The sequence below is a fragment of the Mirounga angustirostris genome, unplaced genomic scaffold, assembly GCF_029215605.1.
Source record: "Mirounga angustirostris isolate CCGP_5_RB_7025 unplaced genomic scaffold, mMirAng1.0.hap1 SCAF_2, whole genome shotgun sequence".
In the NCBI taxonomy this organism is placed as follows: Eukaryota; Metazoa; Chordata; class Mammalia; order Carnivora; family Phocidae; genus Mirounga; species Mirounga angustirostris.
The window spans coordinates 172,808,732-172,835,220 of record NW_026991710.1 but is presented as its reverse complement, the minus strand read 5'-3'; the positions used below and the strand labels follow the sequence as shown (position 1 = coordinate 172,835,220).

The 26,489-nt window shown below is 37.5% G+C and overlaps 1 protein-coding gene across 6 annotated transcripts in view; it reads left to right on the top strand.

Annotated features, from left to right (window-relative positions):
* Nucleotides 1–26,489, top strand: part of NRG1 (neuregulin 1) — a 219,031-nt gene that overhangs the window by 56,862 nt on the left and 135,680 nt on the right. For all 6 annotated transcript variants that reach the window (XM_045879809.2, XM_045879810.2, XM_064585570.1 and 3 more), the window contains exons 4-5: nt 4,533–4,583; nt 6,861–6,911. In XM_045879809.2, coding sequence (XP_045735765.1) covers nt 4,533–4,583; nt 6,861–6,911 — 102 coding nt within the window. The remainder of the gene's footprint in view (nt 1–4,532; nt 4,584–6,860; nt 6,912–26,489) is intronic.

Here is a 26,489-nt window from a genome sequence, read left to right as displayed (position 1 = left end):
GGGTGGATTCCTTTCATGAATTTAAATACGGCCCCTTAAGAGGCCACATACACCATGCTTACACAGATTGTACACTGTATGTTCATTTTTATTTGCATTTCATTTGGCTTGGTCTTTATACAGGAAACCTTAATTTCACAATTAATTCTTAGCTAAGAAGCTCCATAAAAACTCCTGGGCATCAGATTAGGGAAGAGAGTAATAGACCTACCTGGTTTTCAAATTAATTAAGTACTGCAGTCTTTAAAAGATTAATACAAGAGAATATAAAACTAATCAATCATATATCCTCTACTAGATTTTCTTTTTTTAATCAGGAGAAAAATTTATTTGAGTGAGATTCAAGATCCCATAGGAACATTGGGCTCATAGCAATAAATTTGCTATTTCCTTTGAGATGAACAAAAAATATTTCCACAAAATTTGCCTAATATATCAATAGGTCCTTTAAAAACTTGGCTCATGTGGGTAATAGGCTTAGTTTCCCCCTCTCCCAAATGGATGGCATTGTTGGAAATGCTGTGATATTGGTAAACCAGCTATAGTTATACTGACAATCAATATAAAATGTTTTGTAATTTAGAAAGCAGTCTCCATGTATGTTGTATTATATTGTATTCCCACGAAGGGTAATAAGGAAGAACAATATGAGTGGAATGGAGTTGTATTTTCAGTGTATAATATCCATTCTGTTTCTACATCATTTATTAATTTCAACATTTCTCAGTTGCTTTCTCGTAAGCTCTCATTATGAGCAAGAATGCAGACACTTGAAGATGTTCCTTAAGTCATCTTTACTAGTGCTAATAAATAAGTGGGCACATTTTCAATCTTTAACAAGATGACTTGGTCATATTTTTTGCACACACAATAATAACCTGTAATTTTAGAATAACAAGGAGTCACAGGAGTGGATGTTTAAATACACACAGACACATCATATGTATGTTTGTATATACGTACATGTATGTGTCTTTTGCCAAATAGTTATATTTGGTATGTTGTGCTCGTGGTGAAATCTCAAACAAGTCATGCATGCGTAATAATTAGAAAAATTCCTTACCACAAGGTGTCATTTTTCAGACACTGCAACTTTTTCTCGAGAGCAGATCCGATTTATTAAAAAAGCATTCAAACATGGCAAATATACTAATGTTCCTTATGTTTACTTGCCTACTCAGCATAAGTTGCTCAGCTGTGTTCAGTTCCTGATCATTCTAAATCCTCATTAATTTGCACTAATGAAGGGGATGTCCTTTATAAATTAACAAATTTAATATACCGAATTACTGCAGGAAAAAACATGTTGCTTAAATAAACATCAAGAAAATTGCAGGACTTAATTTTTTTAAATCTGTAATTGCAACAAAATTATTTTCAATCGCTTATAACAAAAGGTTGTTTTGTAAGTCTATGAATTCTGCCCAAAACATGCATAAAATGCTTGCCGAGTGATTTTTTTTTTAATTTTATTATGTTACGTTAATCACCATACATTACATCATTAGTTTTTGATGTAGTGTTGCATGATTCATTGTCTGCGTATAACACCCAGTGCTCCATTCAATACATGCCCTCTTTAATACCCATCACCAGGCTAACCCATCCCCCCACCCCCCTCCCCTCTAGAACCATCAGTTTGTTTCGTAGAGTCCATAGTCTCTCATGGTTCGTCTCCCCCTCCAATTTCCCCCCCTTCATTTTTCCCTTTCTACTATCTTCTTTTTTTTAACATATATGTTTCAGAGGTACAGGTCTGTGATTCAACAGTCTTACACAATTCACAGCGCTCACCATAGCACATACCCTCCACAATGTCTATCACCCAGCCACCCCATCGCTCCCACCCCACCCCCCACTCCAGCAACCCTCAGTTTGTTTCCTGAGATTAAGAATTCCTCATATCAGTGAGATCATATGATACATGTCTTTCCCTGATCGACTTATTTCGCTCAGCATAATACCCTCCAATTCCATCCACATCATTGCAAATGGCAAGATTTCATCCCTTTTGATGGCTACATAATATTCCATTGTATATATATATACCACATCTTCTTTATCCATTCATCTGTTGATGGACATCTTGGCTCTTTCCATAGTTTGGCTATTGTGGACATTGCTGCTATAAACATCGGGGTGCACATACCCCTTTGGATCTTTGGGATAAATACCCAGTAGTGCAATTGCTTCAACTTTTTGAGGAACCTCCATACTGTTTTCCAGAGTGGCTGCACCAGCTTACTTTCCCACCAACAGTGTAGGAGAGTTTCCCTTTTGCTGAGTGATTTTAATCAAAAAGATTAATTTTTCTTATTAGCAAGATTCTTTTAGTGTAGAAGTATACAACTTCTAACTTGTGCTTCCCCCAAGAAAATTCAGAAGGTTTATTTTTAAGGCCATTTTAAGGCCATTTTAAGGCCATGTTGAAGATATTTTTAAGGTCTCCAGGGTAAATATCTAATTTTAGGAAGGGAGATGATTGCTATTATTAATATTTTTTTAGGAAGGGAGATTATTTTAAGTTGTCTCTGTGTAGATAGATTTTTATAGTAACCTCCTGTTCTGGTATTTTTATGTAACGTTCAATTTAAAAAGGAAACGTTTTGGTTAACCTTTCCTCTAATCTGAGATCTTTTATGTTGGAGATAGAAAAGCTCTGACTTTTTTTTTCTTGGAAGGTCACAGTGGACAACTACTTGGTTTGTCAAAAATAAATTTGAGAAGAGTCTTGATATTCATGCTGGGATTGGGACCTCTGCCCAATTCTTGTGACCCTGAGCTTATGACTTCAGTCTGGCTGTCCTGTCAGTGATGGGTCCTGAAGAACAGAAAAGGAAACCTCTTTCCTAACGTGGGCACTTGCTTGGAAACGTGGATCTTCTTCTGGGTATTCATAGGGAGAGATAAATATTGTGAATCTTTGATTAAAATCTTTCTCTCAGATTAAATTTTTCCCAAAGAAGAGCAATTTCATTTTCTATAGCCCAAATCCAGAAAGCTAGATGTAGTCATGTTAGAAACAGATATTGCCATATTATCAACTCAGACTATCCTCTTTAATGCTTGCTGCTTGAGAAAATCCAAAGGGTATCGTATACCTTCCCATTCTGATTCCTTTCACTTCTTCCCATTTTTTGTGGGTGTAAGAGGCAATGAAGGCTACTTTGGTGGCTTGGTAATAATCTTACACTTTGAATGGTTGGTCTTCCTAATGTTGGAATAGAAAGGACTGTCCATTACTTAATTTTCACAAGAGAAGCACATTTGGTTTTACTAAAGATAGATGTCTGATCTTTATATATTCCTATTAAACATCCCTTCTGAATCTCAGATGCTATTTTTCCCCCCTTCTGATTCCACAAAACCTTGTATCCCTAGAGAAGTGTCTGAGGTTGAAGAAACATTGCCAATTAAATTAAGTCTTCTTACCTACTGGACTAGTCCTACCATGGAAACCTGAAATGGTCATATCTGTATTTTAAGATGATTATGTTGAGTGTGAACATTTCTAACTCCATGATTAACAGGCTGTTAATTCAAACATAAAATGATAATATATATGATTTGCTTAGGATTTTAGTAGGTCTGGTAACTTCTGTAATACATATATATATATTACAACAGATTCAATTTATCTTTTTTGTCCTGGTTAGTAAATAGTGAAGTACTATTTTGTCATTTAACAATAATTATACCAACAGTGAAGGTTGAATGATATTTATCATTGCATCACTACATCTTTCCAGACTTCATAAAACTATGCCTTACTGAAAATACTAGATTTTAGCAAGTGAAACCCTTTTCAAGAAGACAGAATTGGTTAGACAATGTAATCATCCTTCGTTCCATCATAAAGGCAGCAAACTGAAAGCTTGTCAAAGCTTAAACAAAACTGTCACAATTCCCACCATAATGGTGTGTCCAGCAATATGTAGTTTCTCCTTCATTCCCTTGGGGTGGGAGCTCCCTGTTACTCTGTGCCTGCCTGGAGTAGCTGAAAACTCTTGTCAAATAAGGCGCCCATCTGGATTATCACTGGCAATTTTCTGTAGAGTTCAATGCCAGAACTTGGATGTTTTTCACCAATCCCAATGAGAAACATTGCTTGCTTTTGTTTTCGAACAAACATGTAGTTCTCCAAAGATTGATAACTTAAAAATTCTGACCACAGCTTTGATATTTTTTTTACATCTGCCATCTGCCTTCCTCTCTGAGAAGGAACCCACCACCTCCTTGCTGTATATTGTCCTTCACCAGCCCCGTGGGGACAGGGAATCCTTCCTATGTACTCCAGCATTGCTCATCTCATGCTCTTTGCCCAAGAAAGAAGAACTACTTATCTGGACAGCCCCCCCCCCCTTTTTTAATGCATTTCTCACATTCAGGCTGGATAGGGCCTGGGCTTTCATCACCGTCTTGCAATCCTTTTCTTCCTTTACACTCTTTTTCGGTTTGAAGGCAGGCTGTGGAAGTGGCTCCTGGCCTCCTGATTATACATCATAATCTCCTATCACCTTTTCTTTTTATAGACATCATCACTGGAATGCCAGCCTCCACCGAAAGAGCATATGTGTCTTCAGGTAAGGAGGACAAGCTCACCAAATTTTACTAACCAGAACGACAGACCTAACTGCTGGCTGCACCTTCTACTAATCAAACTGTAGCTGCTCTTGTTTTCTGCTCCAGTATTTCCTCTCTGGCTCCTTTTGCCTTTTGGGGTTTTATGTAAAGGGGTACAGTTCTTGGTGTGTGTCTGAAGTTGGGCCTGAGAGGCATGCATGGAGAAAAGAGATGTTTAGATACAACTTAGTGACATTAGACCAGGAAAGTTGACGTCTGGGTTATACGTTGAGTTTTTACAACCTTTCTAGGTGCCTCAGCTGCCTCTGTTCTTTTCATCCACCGTAGTTCATTCCTGGATAATGTGTCTGTGTCCCATCTCTGACCTGTGGGCTCCTAATGAGCAGTTGTGGGTCCCTGAACTTACAGAAAACACCGTTCTGTGCCTAAATTTTTCAAATGTTGGTGCATTGCTTTTTGGTTTGTTTTTGTTTCTTCCTTGCCTGTAATATTTGCCAGTAGCACTTACAGTCTGAGCAGATATTAGCCACTTCTAACCCAGCTCTACTAATGCATGTATAACCATAATTCATTGATTTCTCCATTAGTGTGAATTTAATTAATCTGCTGTGAATTTTTTTCTTTTCTTTTCTCTCTCTCTCTCTCTTTTTTTTTTTACTTCCCTTATCCTCTGTTATTCTATAGTTAAGAGGACCTTGGAATGTTTAAAAATTCGTATTTAATGAGAGGCAAGTTTTTAGAGTCCAAGATTCAAAACTCATTTCAGAAGTACAACAACAACCTGTTTCTGCATGACACCTCACAGTTTACAAAGACTTCTACATCTCATTTGGTATTCACAATAGATGTGTGAAACAAGACATTATTTTTCTTCATTGTACAGATGAGAAAACTGAAGCATTAGAAATGTTAAGTCATATGTCTCAGCAAGTAGGAGAGCAGATCATTCCAGCTAGCCCAGTATTCCTTCCCATTACCCCGTATTTAATGTTTTGGCTTCTTTGATTTCCTTCATTATGGCCGGTACCTTGTTGGGAAGTTGGAGGAGGCCATGTAATCGAACACAGCCTTTTTTGACTTACTTTCATCAGTTTCTCCTCTGCCCTTCCAAGCCATTGTTCAAGATCATAAAAGTTAAATCTCTCTGTATCCCAGATGGCTTTGACCATGTTTAGGGCATATTCATGTGTTGTTCCTAAGATGGACGTATGCATGTTACAGGGTGGGATGATCCTGGAGTCTAAGAGGATTGTACTTTTCTGAGTAATAGAAAGAAAGCAAGAGAGAAGGGAGGGAGGGGAGGAAAGATAGAGGTAAAAAGAACAACAAAAAGGAACAAAAATTGTTGAGTTATCTGAATTTTCTTCCCCTTTCCTTCAGGCATTTCTTTCTTATAAGGGACTTCACTATCTGACTCCATAGATATTGTTAGGAACCTGAGCTTCTCAGATTATGTGGTGCTTCTCTTGGGAATCGGGAGTGACTATCATTATTATTTTCCGATATATGACTTGAATATAACTTTCTGGCTGCTGAATTTCAGTCTCTCTTTGATACTAACTTGTTCTTCTTTCTGACTAATAAAAACCCTTAGGTCCCGTGCTTTTTTTTCTGCATAAGTTGTGTTTTATGCTCTATCTGTATTTAAATACTAGCTTTCCTTCCTTTGCTACCTAAGAGAATCTTGCCACTATACATCTCCAGTGACCTTATTATGAATTTATTTAGCATGTTTGTTTGATCCTACCGTAACCGCTCCAGTGGATCATGCATGGACTTTATTCAGCACCGTATTTGGTCAGGGTGTGTATGCAGACCATGTTGCCTGAGAACAGATTCATTCTTCTTCTTTTTTTTTTTTCCTCTGTGCGTGAAAGTTGACTTTCATTCTTTCTGAATATGGGGATTGTTCTCTTTGGTTTCATGTTTCTGAAAATCAAGACCACACTTGAGAGAAGGAATGGGCCATCTCACCTGTCCTGTGGATCTGTTCAGAGTCATGTTTCTAGGAAGTTCATACACCACTTGGTATGTGGGGTATCTCTGCAGGTGGACTGACTCCATTTTCATCCTTTGGGTTTGGACTACAGAAATAGTCCTCCGTGGTCTCTGAATATTGCATACATCTTCTTCCAACTTTGAAATGCTTCAGCTTTTCTATTGCACTGTTTCCTAGTCCTCTTTTTCTGGATGATCCCCAAGCCTGGCACATTTCTGATGTAAGAATGCAAGCCACCTGACTCAATAAAGCCTCATTTCACTTCTTTGTTTTATAGAGTCTCCCATTAGAATATCAGTATCAACAGAAGGAGCAAATACTTCTTCATGTAAGTATATTTGAATATTCCATTCACTAGTTTTTAACCCAAGACAGTATCTGCCTCTGGAGATGGTGTTCCTGTTGATCCTCCGTCCTCACTGAGGAACAGTACATTATGAGTTTGGGAGCAGGCTGGTATTTGCTGTTTGGAAGGGAATGGCCCTGTGCTATGCTTGTGGGAGGCGGGGGTGGGGAGGGGGGGATTAGATATCCCCTCCCCCTAAGATACACAGGGACATTAGAAGATACCACATATGTGGTGGTGTTATAATGTAGTGTCTTTGAATATTGAAAAATGACTGCAGAGCCTCTGAGGCCTGGTTCTGGGTGAGCAATGAAGAACATCGTTAGTTGTTTTTAGTGTGTCTTGTTGCCTTTAGCAATTGCTTGAGGCCTGATACCCAGCTGTTTGGGGCCTATTCTAAAGCTCCCTGGTTCTCACATAAAGTCTGCTGTGATAGAGTAAGGAAACTATATATAGATGCCCTTAATTCAAATTCGATAGCAATTATGAAAATGTTTGAAGGCACGTCCCTAGGCAAGATCTCAGATTAGTTTTCATCTGTTTAATGTGAAATGTGCTTTGTGCTTGTGGAGTTCTACAACTGTTAGATTGGTTGGTGCTTTGTGCCATGTCAGGGGAACGTAAGAAATTAGCAAGGACTGGTAAAAATAGTTTTGATATTTATGAATTGTGAATAGCGTCGAATTAAATTTTGATAATCAGCGGGGGAATTTATCAGACCTTGAAAATAAAACCTATAATTACAGTCTTTCTCTCCCTTATTTTAGCTCTTTATTTAAAGCTATTTCTCAGCCTGAGAAGCTCTTCAATAAGTAGATATTCCCAATTATTTTATTCCAACCCGGGGAGCGTGTTTAAGATACAGTTTCCTTTGGCTGTCAACATGGTAGGAAGCACTTGCAGGAAGGTCTGTATTTTAGGCCACTTCATTTGTTTTGTCCATCTGTTTAAATACATCCAGTTTGAACCTAAAGCCTTTCCCTTCAGGTTCGTACCAGAACTGTAACGATATGATGTAAACATTTTTTTTATTGCATGAAGTATGATGTTTTCACTATATTTTAGCTAGATAAAGCATCATTTAACTAGATTGATGGAAGCAATCTAGTGGGATCAAACAGGAAATAAGATGCCAGAGAGGACTAAATTGGCTTCTTCTGTATTCTAAAGATACTCATTACATAGTCTAAAACGTTAATCCCTTCTGGGGAGCTTGGGATATTTGTTATTTAATTCTACTTATAAAAAGATTAGTATAATTATATAGATTTTAGCTAACTAGCATTAAGGAATCATGTTGAGCTTTGTTTTAGGTTTTTGAGTGTTTATTATACAAGGGCAAATACTAGATTTTTCTTTTTGGCATTTTGTCTGGGAACAATTTCTCCCCTGCATGATTCATTGAATAAAGTTATTGAAACTCTTGTAATTGGAACTCTCCTGCTATCATTAACGGGGCGATGGATGCTATCCTGAAGCATATCCGAGTAGTTTTGGAATAGAAGAAATACTTCTTTGGGTTTTCCAGAGCTTGAGGGAACTGAAATGAATCTCTCAGTTTACATTTGTATTCATTGCAATACTGTTGAGAGAGAAATAATGTTGAAATCTGACTCTGATCTCTAACTCTCAGCAGAGTTAGTTCCTGATATTTGGTAAAGGTTTAAGACTAAGAAAGAAGGCTTTGTATTTTAATATCATGTTAAAATATTTCAGTGCGCCATTTTCATACATTTCCCCCCCCTTTCCCCGTTCATGCTCGGCTCTCAGTAAATACTGTGGAATTGATTCGTGCATACATTTTCTTAATCTCATGAAAATGCGCTCTGTAAAAAAGTATAACCAAGAGTGGCAGGATTCTAAGTCCAGTCTTGGCAAGAGCGGCGTGAGGCGCTCAACCCATCCAGAGGGAGCAGAACTCTGCAGTGCAGAACCCTGTGACGTCAACAGAGCTCCATCTAGCAAAGGCTGAAGGGGAAACTTGAGGAAGCAGAAATAGCCAGAAGCGGGACTTAAACATTCAAATGCTATATAAGAGTCGAAGGCCTTGGGAAAGTTCACATGGGTCAGAAATAATCAGCACCGAAGAATAGGTTCCTTTTCGCTTTGTTTCCACCAGAAAGGAGACACCAGTAAATCCCCGCGCATGAGAAGTGAATGCAATGTAATCATATTTGTGTGGGCTGCATTCTTGGCACTCTTGGCACTGGTGTTTGCTGTGTACATTTTGAAAAGCCTTTCTATGGCTTCAGCAAACCTGTTGTGGATCATGATGAGTTGGCGTGCTCTTGGGGTCAGGCAGCCCTGTTACTTGGCCGTTCTTGAGGCACGAAGCTGCGCACCTGTGTGCAGGAGCAGCTCCTTGCTGCCGGCCCCGTTGATGAGAGCCTCTGGCGGCTGAGTAAACCCTGAGAGGGTTCAGCAGCGTCGGTTTGTGCCCTCGGCCCTGCGCGGAGGCCCCCCCGAAGGATGCCGGGTCCATCTTTTCTGCCGGCAGCCTGCTTCTCCCCAGAGCCTTCCCTGACCACGCCCGCCCTCGGAGTTCTACTTTTGTGCTCTGTAACTCCTGGTGGGTTAGAAAAAAACAGAGACGAGAACAAGCATTGCCCACCTACCTATCTGAAATACTACTGCTAATATTTTTTTTTTAAAGATTTTATTTATTTATTTGAGAGAGAGAGAATGAGAGACAGAGAGCATGAGAGGGAGGAGGGTCAGAGGGAGAAGCAGGCTCCCAAGGAGCAGGGAGCCCGATGCGGGGCTCGATCCCAGAACCCTGGGATCATGACCCGAGCCGAAGGCAGTTGCTCAACCGACTGAGCCACCCAGGCGCCCTACAGTTATCTTCTGAAAGATACTAGGCACGATTATCTTGCTGCTCTTAAGACAGTCCAAATTTTGTTTGAAGAAATGTTTTAGGGAAATGTTTGCCTCCATGTTTTAAGTGTAACTCTTGATGGTTTATTTAGCTTTTTATGTGGGGAAAGGGTATGAAATTTAGGTTGGGGAAATGATTTGAGGGAATTTCTTAGGAATAACCTATTTTATTTTTTTTATTTTTATTTTTTAATTTTATTTATTTTTTTTTTAAATTTATTTATTTGAGACAGAGAGAATGAGAGACAGAGAGCATGAGAGGGAGGAGGGTCAGAGGGAGAAGCAGGCTCCCTGCCGAGCAGGGAGCCCGATGCGGGACTCGATCCAGGGACTCCAGGATCATGACCTGAGCCGAAGGCAGTCGCCCAACCAACTGAGCCACCCAGGCGCCCACTACTGCTAATATTTTAATATACATTCTTCTTATCAGTGTTTTTCATTCTGGCTTTCTATTTATCCACCCTCCCTCCATCTACTTAATGTATCATACGCATTTATCTGGTGTTACCAAATACAAATCAGAAGTATTTTAAAATACTGTTTCTGGATCTTAAACTTTTAAATAATTCTTTAAATCACTGTAACAGGGTGCCTGGGTGGCTCAGTTGGTTAAGCGACTGCCTTCAGCTCAGGTCATGGTCCTGGAGTCCCGGGATCGAGTCCCACATCGGGCTCCTGGCTCGGCGGGGAGCCTGTTTCTCCCTCTGACCCTCTCCCCTCTCATGCTGTCTCTCTCTCTCTCTCTCTCTCAAATAAATAAATAAATAAATAAAAATCTTTTAAAAAATTTTAAAAATCACTGTAACAATAAAGCACTTGTTCTTGACTGGAGGTTTTAAGGGATTTATGTTTCATTTACAAATACCTTATCATTTATTTCCCCTTTGTATTTATTATTCCTAGCATTTCATAAATATTGGTGAAATATCAAAGGTACTAGTCCTTCCCTTTGGAAGGAAAATTTTAACTATTTCTTTTTTGAAACTGGGATTGAAATTTGCATTGTACACTCACTATTTTTAGAGTTGCTAATTTATAAAATTTTCAAGAAGTTTCTGGTAATGATCTCCCAGTAAAGATTAACATTATTTGCCTTTATTTTATTTACTTTGTTTTGGTAAATGTGGCTTCTGTGACTTGAAACGTGTAATTTGCTAAATGAGTGTCCTGTTACACGTTAAGTGCTATTGTATAAGGAGAAGAATATGAACCTTACAAAACAATTAGTAGAACTCTCTTGTTCCTCCTTCACATAGGATCAGCAAAAAAGTAAAAGAAGTGCTTAGAACAAACCTTAATGACTTCTCTCTGAAGTGCCATCTGCCCGTGACCATATCTTGCTGACGATTTTATTGAACACCATAAAAAAGTACATTTGTTAATACCAGTCAATTTACTGAATTAAGAACCATCCATTCCAATTTAATATATAAACAACGGAAACAAAAATGACAAGTCTAATGAATAGTAGTTAGAAAAAAATAAAGATAAGTTTCTGGAAAATGATCTTAAATAGTAATAAGTGTTTCTAATAATAATAATAATAATAATAATAATGTCAAACATCTGTTGAAGGCTTTCTGTGTGCCAGGCACTGTGCTAGGTAATTTGCATGGAGAACCATAACTCATGGTTCTCATAAAACCTTAATCCATTCTTCAGATGTTGAGGCTGATAAATTTTGTCTGAAGTCACACAAGCAGAATACAAACCCAGGCAATCCACTAGCCTGCTATGCATGACATGTGAGGTTTTGTTGCCTCAAAGAAAAAGCCTTTAATATGAAAAGGAATGAGATTCTGTGAATGGGCTGGAAAATAATCTTTGACATGAAGTGGATTGGGAGTGTGGGTGGTAGCTTAGGTAAATGCATGACCTGGGACCACTTGAGCCCATGTTATCTGTGTGTTACGCACATCAAAGCATGCCGGGCAGCGAGGGGGAAAGGACAGAACACACACCTTGGGTGGACACATGCTCGGAAGTCTAAATACGATGCTGTAATTGCTAGGTAATCTTAGACAAATTGTCTAACCTCCCTGAGACTCAGTTTTAAGGTCTATATAGTCTTGTTTATCTCAAATCTACATTGGAAGCCTAATGTGGGAAAATTAATGTGAATCATTTAGCACAGCTTTGCTTTTAGGTGGTCTCCCCTATCTGTGGGAGAGAGAAAAATGAAAAACTGATGTGGCCTTGAAGAGAGAAAGGTAATCAGAGGAGTCCTTGCATCTCGTTTGAACAATGTAGGAAAATATCTTTATTTTTGGAGGAGGAAGGGAGTTAATTATTTGCATTCCAAATGATGATGCTGAAAGTTCTATGCCAAGTAATCACTGTCTTTTGAAAATATTATATATTCTCAGCTAAGGCTGCCTTGCAAAGGAACTTATCCAGGAAGTCCTCTTTGAAATCTCTGAATGAAATGGACAATTCAATCTTTAATGTGGCACCTAAAAGAGCCAGCTGAAGGGGAAAATGTCTTTTGTCTGCAGGACATTTCTGTTATAATGAGATACAGCATTTTCACTTGGGAATAACACAGTGATATGTATTGATTAGATTGGGCCACGTCCACATCCGCTGGTCCCTTGGTGAGATTTAAAGCTATGATTCTTACATTCCACCCTCAGCTGCAACTGACCTACCTCCTTTAATGGTAGAGGAAACTGCCTGGACCTTTGCTAAATGATTCTCAGCTGGAAAAATGGTATTTCAATTTCCAATCTTTATTGGTGGCAAAATATGAAGTCTGTCCTTGTCCCCGTTGGAGAGCTACTTACAATTGAATGCAAATTGTGTTTCCAGGTTTCTCTAAACATGGCATTTTCAGGGGTGTGGCGGCTCCATCTGTTGTGGAGAATGACAAACAGATTCCCATGCATGAGATAGCAATAAGAAAATAATTTAAAAAGGAAATTGCCCAACTGGTATTACTTCCATCTTTCTAATTGCCGAGACACTTAACAGATTTTTAGGACAAGAAGTGACTTGGAGCACCGAGGTGTATATCACAGCCATTTCTGTGCTCAGGCAAATTACTGCCTTCATGGTCATTCATTCATTTTGTGAGTGACTATATCTTACTTTTTTTCTTAAAGTACCACCTGCAACTGTAATACAGTTCTTCAGTTCTGCCTTTGACCTTTCTGAAGTCATTCCCTGTCTCTAACTGCATTCCACCACCCAACAAGATAATCTTGGAACTTTTGGTCAAGCTTATAATGAAATTATAGTTAACCTTTTACATTCAGTTGAAATTAACCTTTACAAAATTATTCTTTTGAACCATGACATAAATCATATATGTGTAGGTGTATATATACATAACTGATATTTGTATCACGCTGTATATTTTATAAGGCATATTTTTATATATTGAGTCATTTATTCACACAGGAACTCTGTGACCTAGATTTTATCCCATTTGTTGGCCGAGGGGTTGAGGCTCAGACATTCTGACATGTCCAAATTTCAAAAATTAAGTAGGTGGTAGAGCAGAAACTTAAACCTGAATCTTCTGATAGCAAATATCATGGTCTTTTATTTACAAAATCTTAGGGGATCTGTTCAGCTAGTTTGAGGGAAGGCCTTCTTTAAAAAAAAAAAAAAAAAGAAGAAAAGAAAAGCATCAAGATACAGTTTTTATAAAGACTCCAGGAATAAAATCACATTAGTCCCAGTTATCCCAAAGCCTGCTTTTATTGAAGTAATACACTTTCCACACACTATAAGGTAATGAAATGGACAGGTGAGCCCTTAGTCAATGGCAACACAATTCAAGGGTGTAATAGTAAAAAAGGAGGCAGAAGTGTTGGTCTAGAATTATTGCAGTGACCTTGCTGTTGGCTTTGTTATTTTGAGAATGATGTGGTGTATTTCCAAATACACTATTTTACAGAGATTCAAATACTCTTAGAGTCATTGTGCTAAGGGGAGTCTGATCTTCATCAAACAGGCATACAGACCTCCCTTGGTGGTAGTTTATGTTTGGGATAGATGCACTGCCTTATTCCAGACTAACTGCTGTTTAATTTAGTGCATGGTATCTTAAATCCTGAAAATTATTTGTATGATAGAGTAATTCATTAGTGGAAAATTATCAGATCTGGAGCAACTATTTCTCTGTATTTTATTCCTTGGGGAAATTTTTACTGAAATATTCTCTTTAACATTAAAAAAAATTTGTCAGTCTTTTTGTATGTCAGCTGGAAGAGGGGAGGACGTCTTTATTTTTCCTGTTTTCAGAGTCGTAAAAGCTATAGTAAGTGTTTTTAATCATTTGGGACAGAGCAGTGAAATGGATTAGTTAGAAAAGGGTTTTAATTGGGGCGCCTGGGTGGCTCAGTTGGTTAAGCGACTGCCTTCGGCTCAGGTCATGATCCTGGAGTCCCTGGATTGAGTCCCGCATCGGGCTCCTTGCTCAGCAGGGAGTCTGCTTCTCCCTCTGACCCTCCCCCCTCTCATGCTCTCTCTCTCTCTATCTCATTCTCTCTCAAATAAATAAATAAAATCTTTAAAAAAAAAAAAGAAAAGGGTTTTAATTTTTTAAATGGTGAGTGGAGGCAAGGGAATGGAGACAGGTATGTATCAAGAAAGCATCTAGAAGAACAGAGCTAGCAAGATTTTGATAAATTATGCTGAACTTGGTGGTTTTCTTTATTTTCTTTATTTCTTTATTTTTTTTTCAAGTTACCTAGGGATCTGAGAAATAGAAAGATGGGAATAGAAGCCTTTAAATTAGATGATGGGAATAGAAGCCTTTAAATTAGACCCGGGGTGCTCTAGGAAACAGCTCTCTCCCTGGGGCAGAAGGAAGAATTAGATAGAGGAAGGGACAAGGAGCAACATGATAAAGCAGCAGCAAAATATAAAACAGGGATTGTGATTTAAGAGTTTATCAATTACAGGCTATAGAAATTTAACTCCAAAGGGCTTAATTATAAAGAGAGTATGTCGGCTTCCATAACCAGCCCAATTTGATCCAGAGCCTCAATTTCATAAGGGAGTGGTTTCTCAGTCTTCATGCTTTATTTCTCTACAGATGTTAGCTTCATTCTTAGTGGGCTTTCTGTGCCCAACAAGGAGATAACTGCTGGTACCTCTAAGCCTGAACCCCTCAGCCCATAATCTAAAAAGAGGAAAAAGTCTACTCCTTATCCACACAGCTGAATTTAAGGAAGAATCTGATTGGCTCTATCTGTGTCATATGCCTACCCCAAAAATCATTACTGTATCTGGGGTGATTAATGACTTCCGCTGGGCAGGGGCGGGATCAGATATCCACTGCTGTGTGTGTTTGGGTCAGTGAGGCAGATGGGCTCAGCCCCTTGGGAACTGCAGGGTATAGGTTCATTACAGAGAAGAAGGTTTTGTACCTAATGAAGGGCATAGTGGGCCAGACAGGCAAAACCAACACGGTCCTCTATGGCTGATGAGCAGACAGCTTGAGAAGAATCAGGAAATAGATATCTCCCAGAGAATTTTAAAGGAAAATTAAAAATAGATATTACTGAACATTGTTTAACTGGGCAGACAAAATTAAAGCAGAAATTTTTAAAGAAAATGAGTTGGAAAACCGAAGACAATTGAAATACCTTGAAAGACTCTTTATTAGAACCTATGAGTTGACTATATAATCATTCTTAAAAATACCGTCTTTTTTTTTTTTTAAATCCAGAAACTTAATGCTTTTCTGAAGAAAGTAGAAAAGAGTAAAAAAAAATGAGATAAAGTTTTCAAGTTAGAATGCATGGGAAGCAGTTTTGAAACCTGTAAAATGTTCTGACTTTGGAGTTAAAAATCAAAGTCTGCTTGATCCAGATTCTTCTATTAAAAAATCTATGCTTAAGTAGATTTTGAAAAATTACTAGTTTCTTTCACCAGAGTAACTGTATCTCCCTTCCTTCCTTCCTTCCTTCCTTCCTTCCTTCCTTCCTTCCTTCCTTCCTTCCTTCTTTTAACAGTAAGAGAAGGAAAAGAAGCATGCTTAGCCCATTCCATTTCATGTTGTACAGAAAAGTCCGCAGGTCTTGTTGAAGTGTGAAATCACCCTTTTGAGGCTTTACCAGCCTCGTAGATATCACCACTGAAACCTAGAGGAAATATGTCTCCACTAGTTCATCTGTAGGCAGATCCCATTTTTTTCTGTCCTACTCTTCTTATAAGCATCTAGCATACAAGGTGCTTGATGACTTAATTCGTTGTTTTTTTGTTGTTGTTGTTGTTTTTAATAAAGGTGCTGTGTATTCAGAGTTCAACGAATCATCAAAGAACTACTGGAATGGCACTTTTCATTTTATCTCTCAGTCTACTAGAAGTCAGCAAAATCTTAAAAAACCAATAATATGGGCCAGTGTGGGTTATAGTCTAAAGATATGCTCATCTCCATTCAAGTCCATAACTGTCTCTTATTTAGAGATTTGGTGTATAGGTTGACTTTGTTCATTATATATGAGCTATCATTTTGTTCATTGCTCAGATATTCCAGAGTCTCTTCTTCAGTGAATGTCAGGCTTTTTAAAAAATGTGACAAGGAGAAGGGTGCCTGGGTGGCTCAGTCAGTTAAGCATCTGCCTTCGGCTCAGGTCATGATCCTAGCTAGGGTCCTGGGATAGAGCCCCACGTCAGGCTCCCTGCTCAGCTTGTACTCTCTCTTGCTATCTCTGTCCCTATCTCCGTCTCTCTCTCTCAAATAAATAAGTAAAATCTTTTTTTAAAAATGTGATAAGGAGGGGCGCCGGGGTGGCTCAGTCGTTAAGCTTCTGCCTTCGGCTCAGGTCATGATTCCAGAGTCCTGGGATCGAGCCCCACATCGGGCTCCCTGCTCAGCGGGAAGCCTGTTTTGCCCTCTTCCACTCTCCCTGCTTGTGTTCCCTCTAGCTGTGTCTCTCTCTGTCAAATAAATAAAATCTTTTAAAAAAATGTGATAAGGAGAGAGAAATTGAGAGAGGGTGGGAGGGAAAAAGAGAGACAGAGGAGAGACAGAGACAGGTTTTGTTAAATATTGCAGGACTTTTATTTGCTGTGATAAAAAATATCATCAGTCTTTTAATTTTTAAAAGGAATTTGGGGCTATTAACCTCTTCATTCCAATAGTCAGAGTAGTAACAAAACAGATCGGGATAGGCCAAGTGACAAGGTCAGAGAACAAGTGTAAAATTAAAAGTTTTGCTATTTGAGTCTTAGATCACTGAGAACTTTCTCACTCTTTGATTAAAATAAGTGAATAGTTAATAATCTATCCCCCACAGTGCTCCAGCATGATGCTAGGAATTGTGATGTGTATTTCCTGAAGGGGTGGAGGGTTGGGGGAGCTGAACAAGAATAGTCCTTGGGCTGAAGTAGTTTGCAGTAAAGTAGAAAGGTTAATTATGGTTAATTGGGCTATTGTGTATAATGACACATGCTCATGATACAAAGTAGAATAAGGCGGGGGAGGCAGACTTAAATCAAGTTGTTTTTTTAAATAATATTGCTTAAGATAGAATATAGAATACACTTACCCATTTTGTGGCATGTGATTTAAAAGGAAATATTATTTGGATAATGATTTTTTTTTTTACTGTGGTCTCTTTTTTTTTAAGTAGCCAATTGTTTCTGCTTCATATTTAAAGCTCAATAATTTTACCAGGAAATCAGAATTCTGAAATTTATCCTATTTAAGAAAAATGAAAATATGCGATTTACTGTTAAACATAAAAGGCCAAGTAATATTAAGAGGAATCAGAAAGTACTTTGCACTACGTAGGGTTTTGAAAGGGGTTTAGGGAATTTTTAAAGGATTTAGAAACTTAACGAAATTTTAGATGAGGATAATCACAGTATGGTAAATTGAATTACTGTTGATTTTCAGAAACTTACCCATGATACATGGACTTAAAAGATATTCAAAGAGATATTTTTGATTAGGTTACCTGGAAATTTATATAGAAGGGTTGAAGTTTCTTGAACAATTTTATTTTCATTAGGCAAAATTTGTGGGTTTTTTGTTTTTATTTTCTAAAATCCATAGAATTGACCCAAAGTTGGAAGAAGTAGTATATTTGAAAACATACGTCTAATTATAACTGAGTGATGCATATAGTAAATTAAAATAATAAAGTAAATCAATTAAAATGGCTAAATATTGAAAAACAACATCTTCCTTTATGATGATTCATCTCTTGATTTCTTAAAATTCATTTATTGAAAGGAGTGATTGACAAGAAGCTTCTATGTCATTTGATTGAGTTTTCACCTACACATTCCTCATGTGAGAATTAAGATATGTTCAGAAAAAGAATCCGGGGTGCCTGGGTGGCTCAGTCTTTATGCATCTGCCTTGGGCTTGGGTCATGATCCCGGGGTCCTCGGGTCAAGCCCTGCGTCGGGCTCCCTGCTCCTTGGGAAGCCTGCTTCTCCCTCTCCCACTCCCCCTGCTTGTGTTCCCTCTCTTGCTGTCTCTTTCTCTGTCAAATAAATAAAAAAATCTTTAAAAAAAAAAATCCGCAAGAGGAAATATATTAAATGTTATTTTATAATGTTTTATATAAATGTTCTGCATTTTAATTTAGAGATCTAGCTATTTAATTAACCTATAAAAATCCATGCCATTCACAAATAGTATAACTTGGAGAACAGATCATTGTTATTTTAATTCTTAGTCTACAAAGCTGTAAGAAGGAAGTTGCTACATTTACTTAAAAACGGTTGTAAAATCTAACATGGTCCACTGATGATGAACTGTTCCAGGCAGAACACACCTTGTCGGACAGGATATTTTTATAAGATGTGATGTGAGGAAATATGAAGAGAAATAGCCTTACACATATCTGAGGGAAAATTATTTAAGTGGCCATAATGGATTTTTTACAAATTTTGTACATTTCCCTTTAGTTGATCCAGCTGGACTTTTTTTTCTCTGCTATCCTCATGGCAGCTTCTTATTTTCACAACCCTAATACTCCAAAGCAGAAATGCATCTTGTTCAGGCTTGATCCTCATGTTATCTGCAAAAAAAATAAACCATACAAAGAGTTCTGGGGTATGTTTTAGAATGAATAGATTATGGGGGCAGCAGAATTGCTGTGAATGTGCAAATGAGACTGGGTGTGAAAGCAAGATAAGCTTTAGGAAGGATATAGGTGACTCAGGGGGCATATAAGGGATTTATTGGAACCTTTAAAAACATTTTTACAGTGCAGGTGAAGGGGACTGAGGTTTAAAACTGTTCAGCTTAGTGAAAAAATGAAACCTGACATCCACTACTTGTATACAAAGAGAAACAAGTATTTTAGTAAAACTTCCTACTTGTTCTTCTAAAGTTTCTAGAACATTGGCTGTGACCTTTTATGTACAGTGTGCACTGAGGAGTAAGTCTAACAGAAGCTTCTAGTGGAGAGGGTTTTCATGAAGAATAGGACCAATGATGATAGTCTCAATAATTTTCAAAATGTCGTAACTCCCTCCTTTTGTAGGAGAAGTGCAGACCTAGGTATATTTTATTTAAATGATGCTCTGAAATTGTAAAAAAAAAAAAAAAATTCTTTGTCTAATCAAGGAAGAAAGCAAACTCTTCATTATTTTATTGATGTAACAAGATGTTAGATTATCTTCCAACCCCCAGGGGTATTCTTCTGGTTGTCTCATAGCTCTTGCTTCAACAACAAGCTTGCCACTTGTTATTGACACGATGTATACATCAGTTCCCAAGCCAGAATGTAAGGTCTGGAAGGAAGGAATTTGGGGTTATTTGAGTGTCCATTCCCATAGCATATCACTACACTGTTTCCCAGGAAGTATTAATTAAATGGATATAAACATAAACGGCGAGGTGATTTTTTTTTTAGTTAGATTATTATAATTTTTAAAGCTGTACATATATGTAATTTTTTGGAAAGCCATCTAAAACTTAAATCATGAAACAGATATTGAAGTATTTTAAAATCAAAGTTTAAAAAAATAACATTGGGCACCTGGGTGGCTCAGTCGTTAAGCGTCTGCCTTCGGCTCAGGTCATGATCCCAGGGTCCTGGGATCGAGTGCCACATGGGGCTCCCTGCTCGGCGGGAAGCCTGCTTCTCCCTCTCCCACTCCCCCTGCTTGTGTTCCTGCTCTCGCTGTCTCTCTCTCTGTCAAATAAATAAATAAAATCTTTAAAAATAAATAAATAAATAAATAAATAAATAACTGACTTAAATAATATTAGAGAATTTTTACCGTTTTGAGAAGTATTTTACACTTTGCTTCTATTTCAGATTTTTTTCTGGTTTCTATATCTGGAAAGTTTCTTCATTTTTAGATGAATACTCATTTACACGGTGATTTACAACAATCTGTTTCACTTTAGATGGGATTATTACAAATTATCTGAAAATGTATATATTAACTGGTTGGTCGCTGTTCCTCTCTGTGGTGCTGAAGAGATACTTGTTTGGGAGTAAGAGAATGCCACCAGAGTTTTAATAAGGTTGAGTTTTCTTTTATTATTATTAGTAGTAATAATAATAATAAAGCAGTAATAATATCATTTAGTGAGCACCTATCACTTGTCAGGTACTTTAATCTGAGAATAAATATGTATTAGTCCATTATATAAATGAGTAAACTAAGAGGCTCAGACAAGTCCTTGTGTCAAGGTTATATTACAGGTGGCAGCAGAAGCAGGGTTAGCCTCTCTGATTCTGTGTCCTATGCTCTTTTCACTCACTGCTTGTAGGGGGTGAAAGAAAAACCCTCAGAGGGCTCCTCTTGTGACCTCTATTTTTTTTTTTAATATTTATTTATTTACTTTGAGAGAGAAAGAGAGAGTGGGGAGAGAGAGGGGCAGAGGGAGAGATAGTCCTAAGCAGACTCCACATTGAATGCGCAGTCCCACGCAGGGCTCAATCTCACGACCCTGAGATCACGACCTGAGCCAAAACCAAGAGTTGGATGCTTAGCCAACTGCGTCACCCAGGCACCCCCTCTCTTGTGACATTTTACTCTAAAGGGTAAGTGATCATTGCAGCTACTTTTGAAAATAGTCTTTTTCTCTAACATGACTACTTGGACCAAATCAGTTCTAGGAATCAAGGTTCCTGAACAAAGTACAGAAATATATATATATATGTATATATATATATATGTATATACACACACACACACATTTACTATGATAACATTAAAACTAGAAAGTTTTAGGTAACAAATTATATTCATTTGGTACTTGGATAATTTAGAAGGAATACCATGAACCTCTAAGTACACACACACTTTGGGATGGAGAGAGAATGATCAGTGCATTATGGTCGATAAAAGATGTGTGCATTAAAAAACTGAAACTCGGGTTATAAGAAACAAACATAACATGTAATATGTAGCCTCAAGTACCTCATACTTCATTCTGATGGCAATTTTCAGATCAGTTTTGAGATGCAGAATAAAAATCATAGCTTTTTGCTTAAATTCCAGATTGATATAGAAGGTTATTTGATTTAACAATCTTTACAGTAAGTTTTCTTTTTTGTGTTTAGATTGACTTATTTTGTCAGTTTTTAGGGTTGTTTTGTTCCCCAGGCAAGATAGCATCCTCATCTCCTGCTGCTGCTAACATTTAAAGCATGCAGCCCTTTGTTGCGATTTAGTGCAAATTCCAAATGACTGACGATGATTAAACAGAAAATGAAACTTGAATGGCACTATCTCAAAATTGACTTAAAGCCATGACAGGTGTCTCTCTGTAGCAATGTATCAATTTGGAACACATGAAGAGTAAGAAATTGTGGCTTTTTCGTGGTTGAGTTTCTTTTTTCTTTGAAATCAATGGGAGAAAATACCAATTTGTCCTGGATCACTCAAACAGTGATCTGGATTTCTAAACAGGGTGGACAACATGAGCACGCGATGAATAATCCCTGAGCTTGCAGTCTGATACTGTGCACCATACCTATTTTATACCAGCTGTAATTTTCTCATGTGTACACAGATACTGTAGTAACATTAAAAAAAAAATGTAAAACTGTAATTAAAAAGCCAGCACTCAAGAAAGATAAGACACAAAGAATTAATTGGGATTACAGCTCTTCTTTCTGTATTGACTGCAAAAGCTTGGTGATCTGAATTGTGCTTCAGCCCTGGGCTCAGGACTCCCTCCAACCCCCAAGGCTCTTCTTTAACATTTGTTATTACTTAGCTATTTTATTTGGCAGAGATCCCTCTATCTCATCTTCTAATGCACTGGCAAGGTTCCTGTTGCCAATAGCTTAGAGCCTACTACTGCTAGGGTAAACGACATAGCCGAACTTTCTAGCCTCTGCATCCTTATAAATAATGCATCTGGTTTCCTGTAACTACATGAACCCTTAGACTTTGGTAGGCATGTCTTTGTTAGTCAGGGTAAAAGATTGGGGAGATGAACGGTTGGGGAAATAGTTGAAGGCAGTTATTATCACTGATTAGAACCTGACTCCATCATACATGCATTAATCACTGGGTTAATGCTAATGGAATGCTTATGATATTTATAGTAGACAAACATGATATATAAAAATAATGTCTTTGCTGACTAAACTGCATCTTAAATTCAACATGGAAAGTGCTAATGTTCACCTAGGACCTTTTGAAATTCTATTGCCCATAATTAGATCTAATTTACTTATTTTTAAAACCTCTTTTACTCTGCACACAATCCATTTACTTTTTGGGTGTGTGCACACTTGTTCTTAAAAACAACAGTGAGATACTGGTTAAAGATAATACATAATGCTCCAGCTTGATGGTATAACAAGTTACTGGATTTAGAATAAAGGAGGAAAAATGCTATGATAATGAGTTAATAGCAAAGTAAGTAATATATATCATACTTCTAACTTCACAGTGTTCATAAATTTATTAAAAATTAATGTTTTACTTTGAGCAAAAGGGATATTAGTATTTAAACAAGAGAAACCAATTTTTAAAAGTGAAACTTCTTTAGCCATGTTCTAATTTAAGATGCACCTTCAATATTAATGTAAAGTAAGAAAGTTCCACCCCAGTATGTATTCTTCGCTTTATCAGACACACCATCATTGGACATTCACAGAATGACTGTTCAGCATTAAAATTATTTTGTATGGATGAAAAAATTCAAATTGATTTAGATGTTGAATGAGAAGCAGGGCACTCTAGAGCCTTGTATATTTTCATCAGAATTAATTGAAAGAAGGAAAAATCATGTTTCTAAGTGGAGAAAGGATGTTAATCCTCTTCATTTTATTGTCGGTTTCTTTAATAATGATCGGTTTAAATCTGAATGGCTCGTGTACTTATGAATATGATGACTTATAACTAATAGTGACACTTACTTTGGTCATGTTTAGCTTTTGCCATGTCAAGGATTTTACAGAGCCTAGGTAGTTATCAGAACTAATGTTAGTCAAAATGTTTAATACTTATTTTTTTGAATCATGTTGAACTTCTTTATTGATTAAACTAGTTTCTACAACCAGCCAATTTTAAATTAAATCATCAGATCCGTATCTGTATGTAGTATAATTTTTTCTCTTTGATTTTGAATACAATTTTTTTTCTACTTTGAAATGTCAGGATTTCTGTGAAATGAAAACATTTCCTTAATGATTCAGAAAATTTGGCTAACCCTCTTTTAAAACTGTGCATCATCATCACCGGTAAATTAAGAAGTCTTCAATTAACCAAGAAGATAATAATAAAATATATTAGTATTTTATTCAATTTATGTATTTTAACCCACTCACCAAAAACAATCAAGCCAATAACATCTAAAAAAATCAACCCATCATCAAATAACTACTATAGCCTAGTCTGTTTTGATGGGTGTTTTGTTTTGATGAATACTGAGGATAGAAAAGGATTATGTTTTTCTGCTTCTAATTGTCCAGTACTTTCAAAGTCTTCCTGCTTAGGCATAGTGCTTTCTGAAATCAGATCTCTGCATTCTTCTATCATTAGTCAAAACAAAACACTATCAGAAAGAAATATTTTCATAACTGGATACTGAGTGAAGAAAAATCTCAGATACTTAGACATGCACATACAAGAAACAGTGTTTCCAGAGATGCCTGGGTGGCTCAATCGGTTAAATGTCTGCCTTCCGCTCAGGTCATGATCCCAGGGTCCTGGGATCGAGTCCCACATCGGGCTCCCTGCTCAGCTGGGAGTCTGCTTCTCCCTCAGCCTGCCGCTCTCCCTGCTTGTGCTCTCTCTCTGACAAATAAATAAATAAAATCTTTAAAAACAGAAAAACAAAAACAGTGTTTCCAGAATATATCTACCACACAAATAGAATCCACGAGAAGACATGGACTCTCACTTCTGAAGTATTTGCATTTGTGCCAGACCGGGATTAGGAAAACTAGGTTCTCACTTAGAATGTAACACCATGGAAGCAGGAACGATTGCAATCTTTCTCTTATTCTCGTAGTCTTAGGTAGGGCCTGACATGTAGTAGGCACTTACTAAATAATGACCGAATGAATGAGTGAACGAGCGAAGTTACCAAAGGCAGGAAGAACAAGATGAACCTAGAATGTATCTGGAAAAACTGACAAAAGGCACACATTTAAAAAAATACCTGTGAAGCCTGTAGCAGAAGAGGCATCAACTGAAGACCAAGCCTTCCCTTTTCACTTTAATATGAATAATTTTTAACTTGCTGTAATTGCACAATGTTTTCAAATACTAATTTCTTTTAAAAAAATTAAAATTTCCTGCTAAAACTCCGGGTTTATGGCATGTCTTCCTCCCTCAGTGATCATGTTCCTAGGAGAAGAAATACGCCACAGAGGGGCATCACACTGTTTAGTATGTTCAAGCTTTTTGATTCATGTACCTACTGGTAATATCATGTAAGTGGCTTGGTTTCATTATGGCCTGAGTTCAACCACACAGCATGATCAAGTGGACCACCTGAAGTTGCAGATTAAATTCTATTTTTGGGAAAAGTGCCCTGATCTGAGGAGTAAATCTGTCATTATCGTGTTCTTGTCCTCTTCTCTTCTTCCTCCCTCCTCCTACTTCAGGCTTGTTTGGGTCCAAGAACAGTATGACTCAGCAGAAAAGTTATTTCTTCTGTTATTGATGACCTTTTTATTTAAATCTTCTTCCATGGGTGCACTTTCAAAATATAATTCTCAAGCAGAGAAATAAGGATCCTGATAGTGAGGATGATAAATAAGGAAGGACAATGCTTGTCCTGCCTCTGTTTTTCAGAGTCAGCTTTCTCTTCTATTTTTTCCGAGGAGACTTGGACCTTATCACTTTCAAAATTTGAATCATGCCTTCACTCTTGGCAGATAACCCCACTTTCTACTTCAGAGAAAAGAGAGACTATAGCTGGAATGTCTTTTCCCTATAAACTCCAGCACAATGCCTGGGACATAACCAACCACTTAGAGAACATTTTTTGGATGGATGGGCAGTTAGATAGCAAGATAAATTCATGTACATCTTTGGTCTTTAGAAATGGTAGCTATTTTTGATCATATATAGTACAGCGACCTCAAAATCTGAAATCTACTGCTTTTGAAAGGCAGGTCATCTTGAGGCTTTCCATTTTTACCTTCCAGACTGTGAAATGAAGTTAGTTTAAATGCTGAACAGCAAAAATTTCCTAATCAGTTGCTGTATGTTGGCTGAATTACAGTAATATCATTTCATTTTGAGTTGGGCAATTCAAGCATTTAGCTCTGGGTTTTTGATAGCATACAGTTCACTAAAATAATTATTTTTGTACCCATTCAACCCATCTTTTTCCTTTGACACCGTTTATTTTAAACCTCCTGTCTCCAGGAGTACAGCGAGCTCTGAGCCTGGAGATGCCTAAAAATGTCTTACCTTCTCATTGCACTTTTTTTTTTTTTTAATTTCAGTGACTTCTCTCTGCTGTTCATTTGCATCACCAAAAACTTAGAGACCTTGGAAAACTGTTTAAATAGTGGTATTTATCTCAATAGATTCTTTGGTTTTAAGTTTCTGAATGATTACCAATAATTTAATTTTAGATATACTCATCAAAAACTTTTTCCTTGGCATCCTTTTGAGGGTGAAAGGGAAGAATAGGGGGGATCTGGGTGTACATGGATACCTTTTGGATATCCTTTTGTATTTAATTTTTTGGATGCCTTTGGTATAGTCAGTAAACCTTTGGAAGGACATGACAGAAGTAAAGATTGGGTTAAATCCAGGTATCTAAACTGGGGTGAAGGGGACTCAAACTAAGGATGGGTTATTTGTCTCACCTCTAGTGACAGGTCGTAGCAAAGCCTCAGGGAAGAATTTTTGAGAAACACTTCAGAAGATTTATGTTTCATTTGAGAAGGCTCTTTAAAAGCCTTTTCCTTCTTATGGGAGGTATATGCGGGTAGAAACAGCATATGGTTGAAACTCTCTGCACGGCAGTGATATGTAAAAAAAGTACTTTCCTGCTAGGTGAAATTACTCTGCATGCCTCTTGCTGTCACTGACATGATTTAGTTAAATACAGATGCTTTTAGAGGGGCTTTGTACTGCATCATAAATATTTAACAGTTTTATAAAATATCTGTATGCGTAACTGTGTGGGAAATACAGCAGTGGAGAAGCTCACCCTCCACATCAGAGCCGTTTGGCCTTAGTGTCCCCTGACCATTTGGCCACTGAAAAAGATATGTTCAGGATGCAAGTGTCATCAACCATTAAAGGATTCTATTTCTGTTTTTCCAA